General features: G+C 42.6%; 2 protein-coding genes across 2 annotated transcripts in view; both read right to left on the bottom strand.

Moving 5' to 3' along the window:
- LOC135397915 (uncharacterized) overlaps positions 1-14,318 on the bottom strand; it is a 420,422-nt gene that overhangs the window by 154,593 nt on the left and 251,511 nt on the right. The gene's annotated exons all lie outside the window — the stretch shown is intronic.
- On the bottom strand, positions 5,575-10,438 carry LOC135397446 (uncharacterized). The gene is made up of 5 exons (XM_064629054.1): positions 10,180-10,438; positions 9,865-9,897; positions 9,532-9,587; positions 9,285-9,454; positions 5,575-5,615 (listed from the first exon to the last, which is right to left on the bottom strand). The coding sequence occupies exons 1-5, from the start codon at positions 10,276-10,278 to the stop codon at positions 5,575-5,577; spliced, it is 399 nt and encodes a 132-aa protein (XP_064485124.1). The 5' UTR covers positions 10,279-10,438.

Consider the following 14,318-nt stretch of genomic DNA (forward strand, 5'->3'; position numbering starts at 1 on the left):
TGTGTCCGCTAGAAGGCAATGTATCTGTGACACACTCCGATGAAGTTGCCGATGCATTTACTAGGCAGTTTGCTGAAGTGATTTGAACAAAGCAAAACTTCACCTTGCAATTTTGCAAAGTGTACATCCTGCATTCATAACTGGGTCAGATGTTCATTTTACTATAAAAGGCCTGAAAGGTAACACAAGTTGTGGTTTCGACAAGATATCCAACTTAATTGTGAAAGGTTGTGCTTCAGTGTTTCCTCCCATACTAGCAACCACATTTAATTTGTCTCTTAGACAATGTGTGTTCCCATCGTTATGGAAAAAATGTATTGTGGTTTCGATACTTAAATCTGGGTCGCACTATTCTTTGACAACCTATCGACCAATATCTCTATTTTCATTTTCTCACACACTCACCATAGTTCTGGCACTCTATGGCCTTTGTTGCCTTTGTGTCATTAAGCCCATAATCTCCCTCTCTCTCTCTCTCTCTCTCTCTCGTTTTCCGAAGGCCTTCGAAAAGATAATATTCATTCACCTCTGGTCGTTTTTAAAACTTTGGTGTCAGCTACCCAGCATGACTTTACTTCTGGTAGATTAGTAGAGACGAACCTGGTCACTCTCCATAATTATATGGGGCGAAGAGTAGTATCAGGCTCTCACAAGTTAATACTATTTATTTTGATTTTTCGAAAGGCTTCGGTTTGGTTTGTCACCCATTGCTATTATATGCACTATGCTATTAGTAATCCGCTTTGCTCATGGTTTGCCTGTTATCTCTCTGACAGATTGAATGTTGTTCATGTCAATGTTTACTCATGCTCTTATAATGTATTCTTAGGTGTACCACAGTGGTCTTACCTTGGCCCCCTACTTTTTAACATCTTTGTGAATGACCTGCCAACTTGTGTGAAAAATTCAAATATTCTTCAATAAGCAGGCGACCTGAAGCTGTCCAGAGAAATTTCGTGCTTTAGAGATTGTGTATTGCTCCAGGATGATATTACTTCTGTTATTGAGGGGTGCTGTAATAACTTACTCACACTTAATGATGGTAAGACACTCATGATTTCATTCGCAAGGAAAATTAGTTGGATTACCTAAGAATACTATCTTTCGGCTTTAACAATTCTATGTGTCGATGTTACACGCGATCTCAGCATTCATCTTGACCATTCCTTATCTTTTGTTCACCATGTCAACAAAATAACATCTGCAGCGCTGAAAAATCTTGCTCTTATTGCCCATATTTTGAAGTTAATCCTTTCCTTTATTGCCTTGTACGTCTGTTCCTCACTTTGGTTGTACCGCATCTAGAATTTGATTGTACCGCATGGAATTCTTTTAGACTTGACAAGACAACAAGTGCAGCAACGTTTCATCAGATTGGTCTATGATGGACACATTGGCATTTCTTCTTATTAGAACTATCATCACCTACAACGAAAATTTGGTACGACAACGTTGTTATCTGGTTGAGCTTTTCGTGATCTTTTATCCCTGAACAGAGCAGTTAATTCCCTTGCCTTGATTACCTTGGGTTAGTTCCCTTCTTGATTTTACCTATCTTCTATCCTCTTTTTCTTTTAATGTGCCATCAAAGGTACTACATCATTCCCCTATTTTTTACACCACTAAACACAGTGAGTATAGTCCACTAACATGCCTAATGACTAATTTCAGTCACCTTTATCGTCAACACGGTGTTGATATTTTTATTGACTGTAGTTTATTTCATGTAGTGGTGTAAAACCTATTGGTTAGCTGTTTGTTGTATGGTGTCGCTAACGTTCATTATTTCGTTTTAGGTTATTCTACACCGTTAGGTAGACCTGTACGGGTTGTTCATGGGCACTTTACAAAAATAAACATGAAACTTAGAATGAGGCTCGCAACAGGCATGGTGCATACTAGGTGCATGCCCTTTGGGAGTAAAGATCCAATAACTGAGTAAGCACGTAATACCTTTTCTTCATCTGGAAACATGAGCAGCATAGAGGCTGTGTATGTGTGTCCTCCTTTGTGCATTCCTTCCATTTTCAAATAAACATTCAGTGTTAAAATCTGTTGTCTGTACTGCCTTTCCCAGCCATGATCAGTTCGTGAGTTATGGCTGACAATTTCATGAAATTTGGTGTGAACAAGTATGAGTTATACACTCATCATATTCATAATTTCTGCGAATGTGCATATGGTACGCATGCATCCAAGGAAAGGGAGCTAATGGTTGTAGAATACATAGATATATTTTTAGATATTTTTAATACAGCATAAGTGCAGGCAAGCTGGTGAATAAATTCCATACTCATAGAAACCTACCCTTGGCACTTGTAAGAGCAGTACACACATACTAAGAGCTGAAAAGCTCCCCCACGTGAGTGTCTGTCATTCTTCCTAGTGCCCAAGCTCAGGTTTCTCCAAATTTCGACATTATGTACACCTTTGATGACTAGCAAATAGTTCCACGTGTTACACAAACGATAAGACGGAAACAACAGTCTAGTGGGGGAAAAGACGCCCCAACTGTGTGCTTGCCCAGTGTCTCTCAAGGTGATCATTGGGTGATTGGCAAAATGCAGGACAGTGTTGGTGGCACTACTACTGCCTCCCAACCAGCCTTCTGTACTTTGCCGCACTTGGGAAGTATTCGAGCAAAAAAGAAAGAAAAACAAGTGAAGCTTAGGCTGTATCTAAAAAGTATGGGACATAAATAGATACATATACGTGCATTTAAATATTTTTATACAATGTAGACCACTAATAAATCTCAAGCCCTGATGCTCATACTCTTTAACTGAATGAGAGGTACTTGGTCTACTTATGTTTGCATTGACAAATAGTATACTCCCTTTCGTGCCTTTCACATCTCACAAAACTGTGGTTCAGGTTTCTGAGGAAAGCAGTTCGAGATGCAGAATACCTGCAGATCTTCCCGGATAATAGAAAGTGACCCAACTTCAAACGGCATGCATTGCCGACTTAGACCAGCTCTTGGCGCACCAGCCCTCCCTTATATTTAAACCGGAACTACTAAAATGTGCCTTTTCCCCATAAAACATAACTCGTTAAAGTGTGACATCATATTACGAGGCTACGATAAAGCAGCCTGGAAGCACCATCAGTTTACACGGGGCAATTTTTTCCTCCCATGCCAGCTGATGCCATTGCTTTGGTGCCATTCTTTTCGGAACACTTTTTCCTGAATCAATTTTTCACTATCATGGAACTTCCACATCACTCTTGGCAAGGGGCAATGTGCAGCACCTTGGGTTTGGGATCTTGTGTGAATAAAGCATTAAGACCTCGACGAGGCAGAACAGAAGGCCCGTTACGAATGAGATGTAAGAGAGGGCACGTAAAATATTGATAGGGAGTTTTAGTACATCGGCACATTGCTAACCTTGAATTTCATAGCTTCCTTTATCATATCGTTTTCGTATTAAAATTCCCTAAAAACTATGATGATACTAAGCCACAATGAATAGCAAAGCGACAGTGAAGTCAGTGATTTCTGTAGAGCATTCGTTTGCATGTGTAGAGCACCTATTCAACATTGGAGGTAGAGCTTCATAATGAAAGAAAGAAAACTGGGAAGGCTATCCGATAGCAACAAATGCAAATGCAACATGTGACACACATGAAAGGAAGAACTGTGTGAGCATCTCTTCTATAGAGTTGAAGAAAGAAGAGCTGTTGTTCGTATGTGATCAGCAAGAATAGATGTTTTTGTCCTCGAAAATTCCTGTCCGTGCGTTACTGATGACACCTTAACAAAACTGGTATTTTAGCGTGTGTGTTATCAATAACTTTTCAGCCGAGAGTATGCAGCGTTTCTGTTCCTTTTTCATTTCATGTGGATGTGGCACTTGCTGCATTTCCATTTGTTACACTAACAAACCAACTGCCCGGCTTCAGTACTTCAAGCCAGAGATCGAGTTAACTCGCTACAAGTAACTCGCTACTATAACTAAGTTCCTTTTTTTGGTAACTTGTAATTTAACTCTCTACTTTTGCACAGTGGTAACTTCAGAGGAACTCGTTTCTTGTTTAGGTAACTTTGCCCAAGTAACTTACGTTAAGTTCCAAGATACTTTTAACCGCTATTCACTCGTCCACATATTTTCTTGCTTTTTCTCCCTGTTTACATGTGTTCTTTTTTATTTCTTTATTAGCAATACAAAACAAAAGAAAATATGTAGGAAATGGGACTGTACAGTAAACCCATGACGCAGTTCTAGATAAAAAGATAATGTAAATAACGTCACTGTCTTGTGAGGATACAGCAGATAACCACGTTGAATACCTCAGAACTGCATTAGCTTTCGAAAACAATCAGCGTGTATCATTACCCTCGACAAATATATTGGTGTCATCCCCATATAATATACATGTCGCATAGTTCACTATGTCGTTTACATCTATTAAGAGAAATGGGCCGAGAATTTACCGCTGTGGAATGATGATGATGATGATGATTCCAGTTTTTCTGGCGCATTGACAACAAAGGTCATAATGCGCCAAAACGTTGATAGTAATATGATTAAATAAGATTAAATACAACTAGTGAGATAAAATATGACGATGTCTGATACTGCCAGTATAAAACTACAGAACGTTTAAAATTCCAATGTCTGTTAAAAACTTAAAAATTCTGTTAAAAGGGATTATTGCCTCATCACCTAGCAATAGGGCTGGGTGAAGAGGCAAATGATGTGCAAAAAAAGTGATGTTAACGGTGGGCCTCATAATAAGGACATGAAATGAGTATGTGTATGACAGAGAAGTTCACCACAGTGCTCGCACTAAGGAGGCTCCTCTCCACGAAGTAGAAACCCATGAGTGATGAATGTATGTCCTATGCGTAGCCTTGATAGTACAACACTCAGCAGGCGATTTGCTGAACCTTCCTTGTGTTTTTGGATGTTCGGTTTAATGAGATGGAGCTTGTTATACGCCTGGGTGTCCCAGAAGCTTTGCCAGTTTCTATAATCTGATGATGTATATGTCACACTATGAATGTTTATGAGTAGCCACAAAGATTGTGCTCTTGAGGTTGCAGTTATTGGCCTAACTGGACCTTATGTTACCAGCAGAGTATTCTGTAGAGTACCCAGCTCTTTTTCACCAAGTGTGAAACCTGGCTTCCTAGTAAACGTCTTTCACACTCTGCCTAGGCGTCCGGTACATTGCCAAAGCCGCTTTGGGCATAGTATGAAAAATGTTTCTTCTTGCACTTGTTGACGAATGAAGTCTCTACTTTTTGTTATTGTTGGTGAGTTTTGGTGTATATTTTTTGTGCAAGCACGCGACCAGAGTGGGTTCTCACATAGATTGTTCATCTGTCGTCACTTGATTAGTTTCGGGTATCTTTTTGCATGAACACAGGGCCAGAGTAGCTGCAAGTACACTGTTCATCTATAGTTACTGACTCAGGTAGTCTTGTTTATTTTTTGCATGACAAAAACAAAACATTTTTGCACTTTGCCTGCCGCAGAGTACACATTCTGTACATATTCATTAGGATGCCTACAGAATGTACGAAATGCATTTCATTTCATACTTATATGGCTGATTTCGAGTAGTTCATCAAATGCCTTTGGGGCACTTAAGCCGGCAGGGCACTTTGCCTGAAACGTACGTATTATGACGAAGAAGTGTCTGCGTCGTGCAACAAGATCAACACACTGATTCTATTACCTTGCATCCTACATAGGTGCCCTTTAAATTTCTTGAGTATTTCGTAGTGAACCTGTCTCTCTCTCTCCACTGCTCCTGTCTGCTATTTCTACTGCTATTGCGTCTTGTACGTGTTTTGCCTGTGTACGTACCTTTGCATTTTCCCAGTTCATTTTTTTAAAATTTTTGCTCTCGTCCTACTCTTGCACACACATGTCGCTGTGTCATTCTCAATCTCCCGTTTCTTCAGCAAATTTGAGTACACTTCATACTGTTGAGCACAAAACAAGTGAGATGCTTCATAGAACAAATACATCGCGTTACCTAATGTGATGCAGACATGATGTAGAAATGCTTGCGATTAAGATTGTGCCTGGGTGCTCAGTCGCTCGCATTGCCTCCGCTTTTTGCAAACAAATGTGCCACGTATGTTTAATATTTTAATGTAGTAACTTATTGAAAGCACCCACGTCTTGGCACTCGACAACGACGCGTTTTGAAAGCCTCTACAAAGCGTAAAACGCCTTCGACTTGGGAGCGCTCAAAAAAGAAAACAAACGCAGTGGTTGGGCACCACCTGGCACGTGGAGCAGCGAATGGCTGATGATTATTCCACGCCGTTGTGTTTTAATGTGGGACAGTTCGTGTAACTAACCAGACCACACTACATCAAACCATGCACAAATCCGACCATGAGACTAAACAAGTGAACGGCCATGTGTATCTTGCTTCTTTAAAATAATAATTCAAAATAAAGATCGTGGCGTAACAACCATTTCCCGAACCGTCACCAGCGCAGGCAGCATAACATGAAACTCCACTCAACACCGGCGTTTTCCGAGGCGCTGTTACACGCTGTACACAGTCACACGGTATCCACCGAATTGGAATGATGATATATGATGAATTCACCCACAACAGAACAGTAAACATCTAAACATTAGCCGATGTGGCACACCGCTTCATTGACACACGCGAACAAATAACAGCCCTCTCGCATGACGACAAGCACACTAAGAATAACATCTTGTCCGTGTAGCTGTTTCATGGTAAGAAGCATATTTTGGACCGAAGAGCCGAAGAAAAAAATTGCAGCTAAAGTGGCACGTCTCATCAGTCAACACAAAACACATATGACGTTTGGAACTATTTTTTGCCGCGGTTGTACGCTGTCACAAGGTTCATCCGTGTTCGGCCAAGCCGCGACGAATGGAAGTTGATCACTATTTTTCAGAGCGCACAACGACACTCCCGTTTGCAGCCATACCATATGATTACAGCGACCAATCAAATCGGGTGGATTCTGAACAGTTCATTTTTAAAGGGACAGTCGCATCGACCACAGATCGATTCCGAAACCACAGTGAAATGAGATTCCCCGTCCTTCACTGACCATGACTCCGAAAGTCCCGTTCCGATCGACGGAATACTTTTTGCATAATGCGTGTGTAAGCGGCGCTACAGCAGACGACGGAAGCGGGCGTCAAGCGGAACTCCCTGCTGAGAATCTTTAGCAACGTCACATGGAATCTGACCAATAAGAACGCGGCGAGCCGGAGGAGTCCCCGCGGCTTGCAGCTTGCATGAGCAAGGTCAGGGAGACGAAGGCGAAGGCACATACGGAGATGGCGGACTCGGAACGCGGAAGTGGCGAATCGTGCTGTTCAAATGCCTTTAGTAATAGCTCCCGTGACGAATATACATGTTTGATGACGGCCCATATTCGACGGATCCGCTTATTCTGCAAGTCGCTGGTGATGTACGTGCCGCAGCTGCGTTAGCGCAACAGAACGAGCCTCAGGACCACTGCTTTAGGTACGTTCATGATCGGAGTGCTCAATACTTAATCCCGTGACATTCACACTACGACGCAGGAAACAATCCAAGTGTTTGTGCGGCGTCTGTGTTCCTCCGGAACTGGATGAGTACCTATATGCTGCAGTGCTGGTGAAGTGGTAGAGTTGTGCAATGACGGCACGCACCACACGCACGCATCACACTTTGTTCCCAGCTCCCTGTCATCGGCCAGAACTTCTAGTGGTGTATCTACCGCAGTATTGCAGCGACGATCACAGTCTTCGCCTACTGTGCCCACGATAGATAGGCACGTCAAGCAATCCTTATTTTCGTAGTTGTCGTCGTTGTTTGCACACACGACGAATGCCCCATGAAAGTTACGAAAGCTCTAACCAACTGTGCAACTCAAGGGCCGGGTTAGAATTAGAATGATTGTCAGGAAATTACTATGCTACGTGTTTAGGAAAGTGTCATTTCTTTTTACAGCTACGTCAGGTTCACTTATTGTGTGTTTACAAGCTGAGTTTGGAGATTCGTTGGACCGAAAAACAGACGACAGATACCTCGGTGTGTCGTCCGCATGATTCGCCAACGTTTTTCCATCCTGGTCCTATCAGGACTATCATCTTTAGTGTGCCTCATTTCCTGTTCACACCTACACCATAATAGACTTGCGTAGTTTCCAATTGAGAAGTGTGAAACAGAATCTGTGTTACCACAGTAATCCCGAGAAGTGCAAATAGGCAGGAGCAATAAACTACCTGGCCATAAGTGACTGTTATACTTTTAATGATAGTGTAATGCTTCTTATCGTTGGCAGTATTATAGCATGTGAGGGATACAACATGTCAAATAATTTCAGGTAACGTTTCATAACTCACTAATGGTACAGTTACACCTCATTATCAGAGTAAGTGATACATCAGTCTGGGAATGTCCAAAATTTGTCATTCCCACGGAAGGTTGTTCTGCCTTGATACAGCAAAACAAATCTTGATACCTGCCATTGATCCAATTTTTTAGCACCACTGTCTTGAAAACAGCTTTCAAGACTAACTTCAGAGATCCTTGGCAGAGCATTACCTCTTGTCTATGTATTATAATAATTATTATAATGACAGGCAATAAGTTACGCAAATGTGAATAAATCTTTGTGTTGACTGAGTGTTATCCATTCAAGAGCCGTTGCACAAGTCCACATCCAACTCTTCACGCACAGATATTTATTATTTGCTATGCACAGACAGTAATCAGCGTGCACCACACTGGCAATGTCCCTTGGGATCTGAAGCGGGGACTCACAAAAATAAAAAATAAAATAAACAGTTTTGTAAGTACTTCAATTGCAATGAAAACGGGACGATTGGACAGTAAATTGGACGGTATCATTATAACAGTGGTACACAGGAAGAAAACTCGGGTTGTTGGGGGGGATCTGGATCGATCTCTGGGCATAACCAAGTGTAAAATTTTAGGAGGGTTAGTACATCCTGAAATGGCCCTCATGCCTCAGACCCCACTACTCGATTAATGCACCTCCCTTTTACAGTAAGAGGCCTCTTACTATCTACGGCATATCCTATCAAAGCTCACAGGACAGCAAATTTGGCCAATGCTTATGTGACAGTGCCTCTAGAACATGCAGGTTTTCTGGTGAATTGACACTACATCTCTGGTAGCCCCTTTAATGTCTGGAGGTAGGTGCATCATTTTACATTTAACCAGCAGTAATGTATAGCATTGCAAAAAAAGGAAACAAGGGCTTAATCTCAACGCTGCATCAGCATCATTCATCATCTCACAATAGCGTTGTTGGTGTCAGCCTCTGCACAAAGATTTGGGTGGACCTGAAACGGACCTTTTTTTTTTCTTTTCATTTCCTGCTGTCAAGTTATTTTGTCTTGGCATGTAGCTGTGAGATGTCAGTAGAAGCCATGAAGTCATTCTCTTTACTTCTTGAACTTGGATGAAGAAAGCACTGTTCTGGAAGATCCTAATTTGTCAGAGGCGTCGTAAAGGCATTAGTGTAAAAACCAGGTCTCTCAGCAAAATTGCCGTGCACACACGTACATTGTTTGATGCCGTTTCATGGATGGATGGGACTTGATCAGCAGCACCTGGTCCTTCTATAACACAGAACGTCAAAAGTGCACCTCAAGTTGGCTATGACAACCGCGAAAACCGCCGCCCTACAGCACACAAACAGAGAGATAAAAGGTAACTGGGAAGTGGGTTATGGCGCTTATGTTACGGACAGAGGTACTGTTTGTATAGTGCCTGTTTCTAACACCAGCACACAAACAGCGTCAGTTCTTCCTTTTAGTGATCGGGGTTCATAGTTTGCGAATTGTTCTGTGTCCAAAAATTGTAAACACATTATATGTATTTAAGTAATATACGTACCACTTGCGCTTGACCCTGTCGAACTGCCTGCAGCTGTAATACACATGAAAACCAATCATGTCTACCACATTCGACAAAAGTCACAGGTTCAGTAACAGTGAAAGTTTCATGATAACGCGTCCGACAACAAGAAAAGTCAATCACGTTCATATGAATGACATCGCTTGAACTTGTTTATTGTATTTTATTTATCTAGTTATTAATCATAGGTTAGGGGATACCTTACGTTGTACCGATTTCGTCTTTTGCTGCTAAGTTACTCACGCGCAAGAGTGACAGATCCGATTGGGAAACTACATAGACATTGTGACTTACTGTCGAAGTTGCTGGCTCGCTTTGTTCGTGGAACACTGTCGGAACGGCGTCAAGTTTCAATTCGTTCCTTTTTTGTGTCAATCCAAGTTGCACTTCCATGATGTTCTCATCCAGGTACACATTATCGGTGAACTGCGAGGAGCATACACGGACAGCATGAACACTCCTTGCTTCATCTGGATACCCGCTAGTGATGTAGCTGCTTCCAACTTTCGCTTCGTCTGTGGTCTGGCTGTAGCTGTATCCTTGGCGTGCGAAATCAAACATCGAGGTTTCCGAAGGAAGTTTTCCTGGAGTCGGGAACGCTGCGTCGGTTTCCAAACGACATCCCACGCGAAGGATGCAAGCGTAGCGATAGTATCCGAGTCACTAGAAAGTGTCACATGTGAATACGGGCGACGTGCCGGAAAAAAACAAAGCAGCCCCAGACTTGGCGGCAGACGACAGCGTCCTTCACAGCGGATTAGCCAGATTCGACCTTGCGTCACGCGATGTTGTTGGCGCTGGCGCTTTCGAGGATCAAAACGAAACCGGATCTTTTAAATTCGATTCCTCATCACCCGGTCCGTTTTGGAAGGAGAAAATTTGGCAAATAGCTCGTGGTAGTGTACCGAACACATTGGTATTGGATTCGTAACCACGGTTCCGGATGCGACAGTCCCTTTAACGATATATTGTAATAATGATAATCGTAGATTTTTGAGAATTTATTGTTAAAGGTGGATAGTTACGCGATTTATTTTTAACGGTGGATTCTTAAGCGTATATTCTGGACGTTTTATTTTTAACGGTGGATACTTACGCGATTATTCTTGAGCGTTTATTTTTAACGGTTTCAAATAGGTTACACCCGATACGGCAAGGCTATGCGTCGACTATCGTCGACTTAACGCAGGAACCGTAAGGGACTCTTACGCCTTCCCGTCCATTGATTCACATCATGTATTCCCTGGGCAACGCCACTGTGTTTTCAACGCTTGGTTGTATAGAGGATTTTTGCAAATCCAAGTTGCCCCAGAGGATGGCCCAAAGACAGCCTTAAGGTGTCATAGAGGTTTGTTCGAATTTGTACGGATGCCTTTCTGTCTGTCTAATACACCCGCCAGTTTCCAGCGGTTGATGCATACAGTGTTGGGAGATGCGAAGTACAATTTCACAATGGCATACATGGATGATGTGGTGGTGTTTTGTAGAATTTTTTAGGAGCACTTAGAACACCTGTCAATCGTCCTTGCGAGGATGAACGAAGCGGTCATAAGTATCAACCCCCGCAAGGTGCAGCTGGCATCATCTTAGGATCAGCCTCCTCCTCTTTGTGGTGGACGGTGGTACCATGCGTCCTAACGACGACAAGCTCAAGGCGATAAGTGAGTTTCCGGTTCCCGGTAACGTCAAGGCCTTGCTGCTCTTCCTATGTATGGTTGGTTTTCACAGAAAATTCATTCCTAATTGTGCCGAGTTATCGCGGCCGCTTAACCAGTTGTTGCACAAAGACACTCGCTGGAGTGTCTTTGCGCAGGGCAGAAGAGTAGGAACGATCATTCCGAGCTCTATCACAAGCAATCGCTGATACAGCTAGGCTTGATTTGCCAGATTTGAACAAACCATTTGTTGTACAAACAGATGCGAGCGATTATGGTGTTGGCGCAGTTCTCTTGCAGGAGGATGATTCCACGTAAGATCAGACAGGCTGGTCCGGACGTGGTCTCAGATTTTGCTTGAAGAATTATATGTTGTTGGCCGATATCTCCAGGTGACGAAGCCGTTTGTGTCAAGTCGTTATGTCAAATCGCTGCCGAGAAAAGAAAAAAAATCAAGCGTGCAGCGAGTTGGAATTCGCTTTTATCACTCTTCTCGTTTTTCCTAACTTTGGCGGCTCCTGGCGGAGACGCGACACCCGGAAGAAACCTTTGTGTTTCTTTTTCTTGTTGTCCACATAGAGACCAGTGGACTGAGGTGTACAAAAGTGCTCTACGAAATCCCATCTTTATGTAAAAAAAATGGCAAACTTGGGGTCGTTCACTTTACTGTTGTGCTGCGGGCCTTCTACGCAGCGTCAATTGAAAAGCTTCTGATGAACAACATATCATTGTGAAATGTTCTTTCCGGTGATGTAAGTTTGATATTTGTAGGTTCAGTGTGTCTCACACTGCAGCCGAGCAAAAATGGGAAAAATCGGAAAGTAGGTCGGTAGGTAATTCGAGCCAATTTCTAAAAAGCCACATTATTTATCGACTTGATATTTTTCTCTTGACTGTCTAAGGGATTTTGCTTGCACAACATGCAAAAACATGTTGCATTATTTGCGTGGCGTCGACGTTATAGGGCTCCAAATTGAGCCTTCCAGCCAATGTGGCGGCAGGGATCGGAACCGGAGCAGAACCCGAAGCGAAAACCGCTAAAACCCCCTATTTTCGACTGAACCGTAACTGAACCGTACCCAAATTGTTTATTTTACCGCTGAACCAAACCGGAACTGAACAGAAAAAAAAAACTTTAGGAAGGTCCATTGGTGGATTCTTTGGAAATGCCTTAGCACAAGCGTTTGGTTCGTTCTTGCGCTTTCTCCTTTGTTTTCCTTGTTTTGCTTCCTCCTTTCTCCTCTTGCTTCTTTTTTTTTTTGTTCTTTCTTTTCTTTCCTCCGTTTCTCTTTTTGTTTCTTTTTCTTTGGTTCCTTTTTTTTGCTTCCTCTTTTCTCTTTTGTTTCTTCTTTCTCTTCCTCTTTTTTGCGTTTCGGGGTTAGCGTTAGCGTTACCGTAAGGCGTTTCGAAAGGGCTATACTGACACATTTCCAAGGAATCCACGAATGGATCTTCCGAAAGTTTTTTGAAGGCTTGCGCCATCCTATGTAACGAGCGAAAAGCGTCGTTTCGTAGACGTGGTCCACGCACGTTCCTCGGTCATTGCTTATCGAACGTTTCGGGACGGCAGAACGCACAAAGCACAGATAACGCATATCTAATCCGAACTGGAAGTCTTTCACATCGTATTTGTTGAAGTCTCCCAATGGCGACTCACTCCTGAGTAAACATAACGCAGTCCACCATGTGGTTTACAGCGGTTGTCGCTTGCCTGTGTGTAATCCCTGCTTGGATGTACACAGAACGAAGCTGCTCCTGTGATCAGGTGGGGCAAAGTCGCCATCTTGCCATGTATTTCAGCCTATTCGTACCGTAGGCCGTCATTAGGTGACCCAGTTGGCTTGTAGTGGATGATAGTAGGCTACAGATCCAATCCAGGTCCAATCAGAGTCGCAGCACCCGGGTCCAAAGCCCCAAAGCGTTTCACGCAGAGAACAACAACATGGAGGAACACCGACCACGCAGTTTGTTCGCGATTTTTGCATTTCCCTGTTTGTGTGTTCCAGCCTCACAACAGTTACTTTCAAGCGTGTTCAGAAGTTTCAAATTTCATCCATGTCCACATGGGTCCAGTATTTTGTCTGTGATTGTTGTCTTGTCAATCTGTGTTTGCTGTTGTGAGTTTTCCGAGTAGTGACGCGAAGTACGAAAGAAATGAACGTTTTTGCACTGTGTGTCCGTATGGAGCAGTCTGACACAGTGAGATTGTTCCGTACGCATGGGATGAAGAGCAGTCGTAAATACCGTTCACGTTACACAGTTACTTTACTTAGTTACTTAGCAAAGCCACAAAAAGATCACACATCTCTTCGTTGTTCGCATTGTTCGTTTCGACGTTTCCATGAAATGTAGTGTACACACCGAAGCAAAATAAACATTAAATTGCATCATGTTGAATACATGAACACTTGCACCTATGGGCAAAGCTCCACAAATTGTCTCCCTATTATTTTTTTCGCCAAGATCAACACCTTAAACTGTACTCCATATATATATGTATTCCATCTCAACTCAGACAGGGTGGTCCGGACACCATCACCGATTTCCTTTGAAAAAATATATGTTGTACCGCGACACGCATATACACAGGAGCAATAAATATGTTGGCTCTATGTGTTGTGGTCCGCCAGAAAAAAAAAAAATCCGAAAGAAATTGACTTTGCGACGGAGCTTTCTTATGGAGCGACTTTGACATTTTATTCCTCACCAGCGGACGGTCCCAAACTATAGATTTTTTTGTGTGTGTGCAATATGTCAGGTACAACGACTTTCTGCGTG

This window comes from Ornithodoros turicata, chromosome 6 (assembly GCF_037126465.1).
Source record: "Ornithodoros turicata isolate Travis chromosome 6, ASM3712646v1, whole genome shotgun sequence".
NCBI lineage: Eukaryota > Metazoa > Arthropoda > Arachnida > Ixodida > Argasidae > Ornithodoros > Ornithodoros turicata.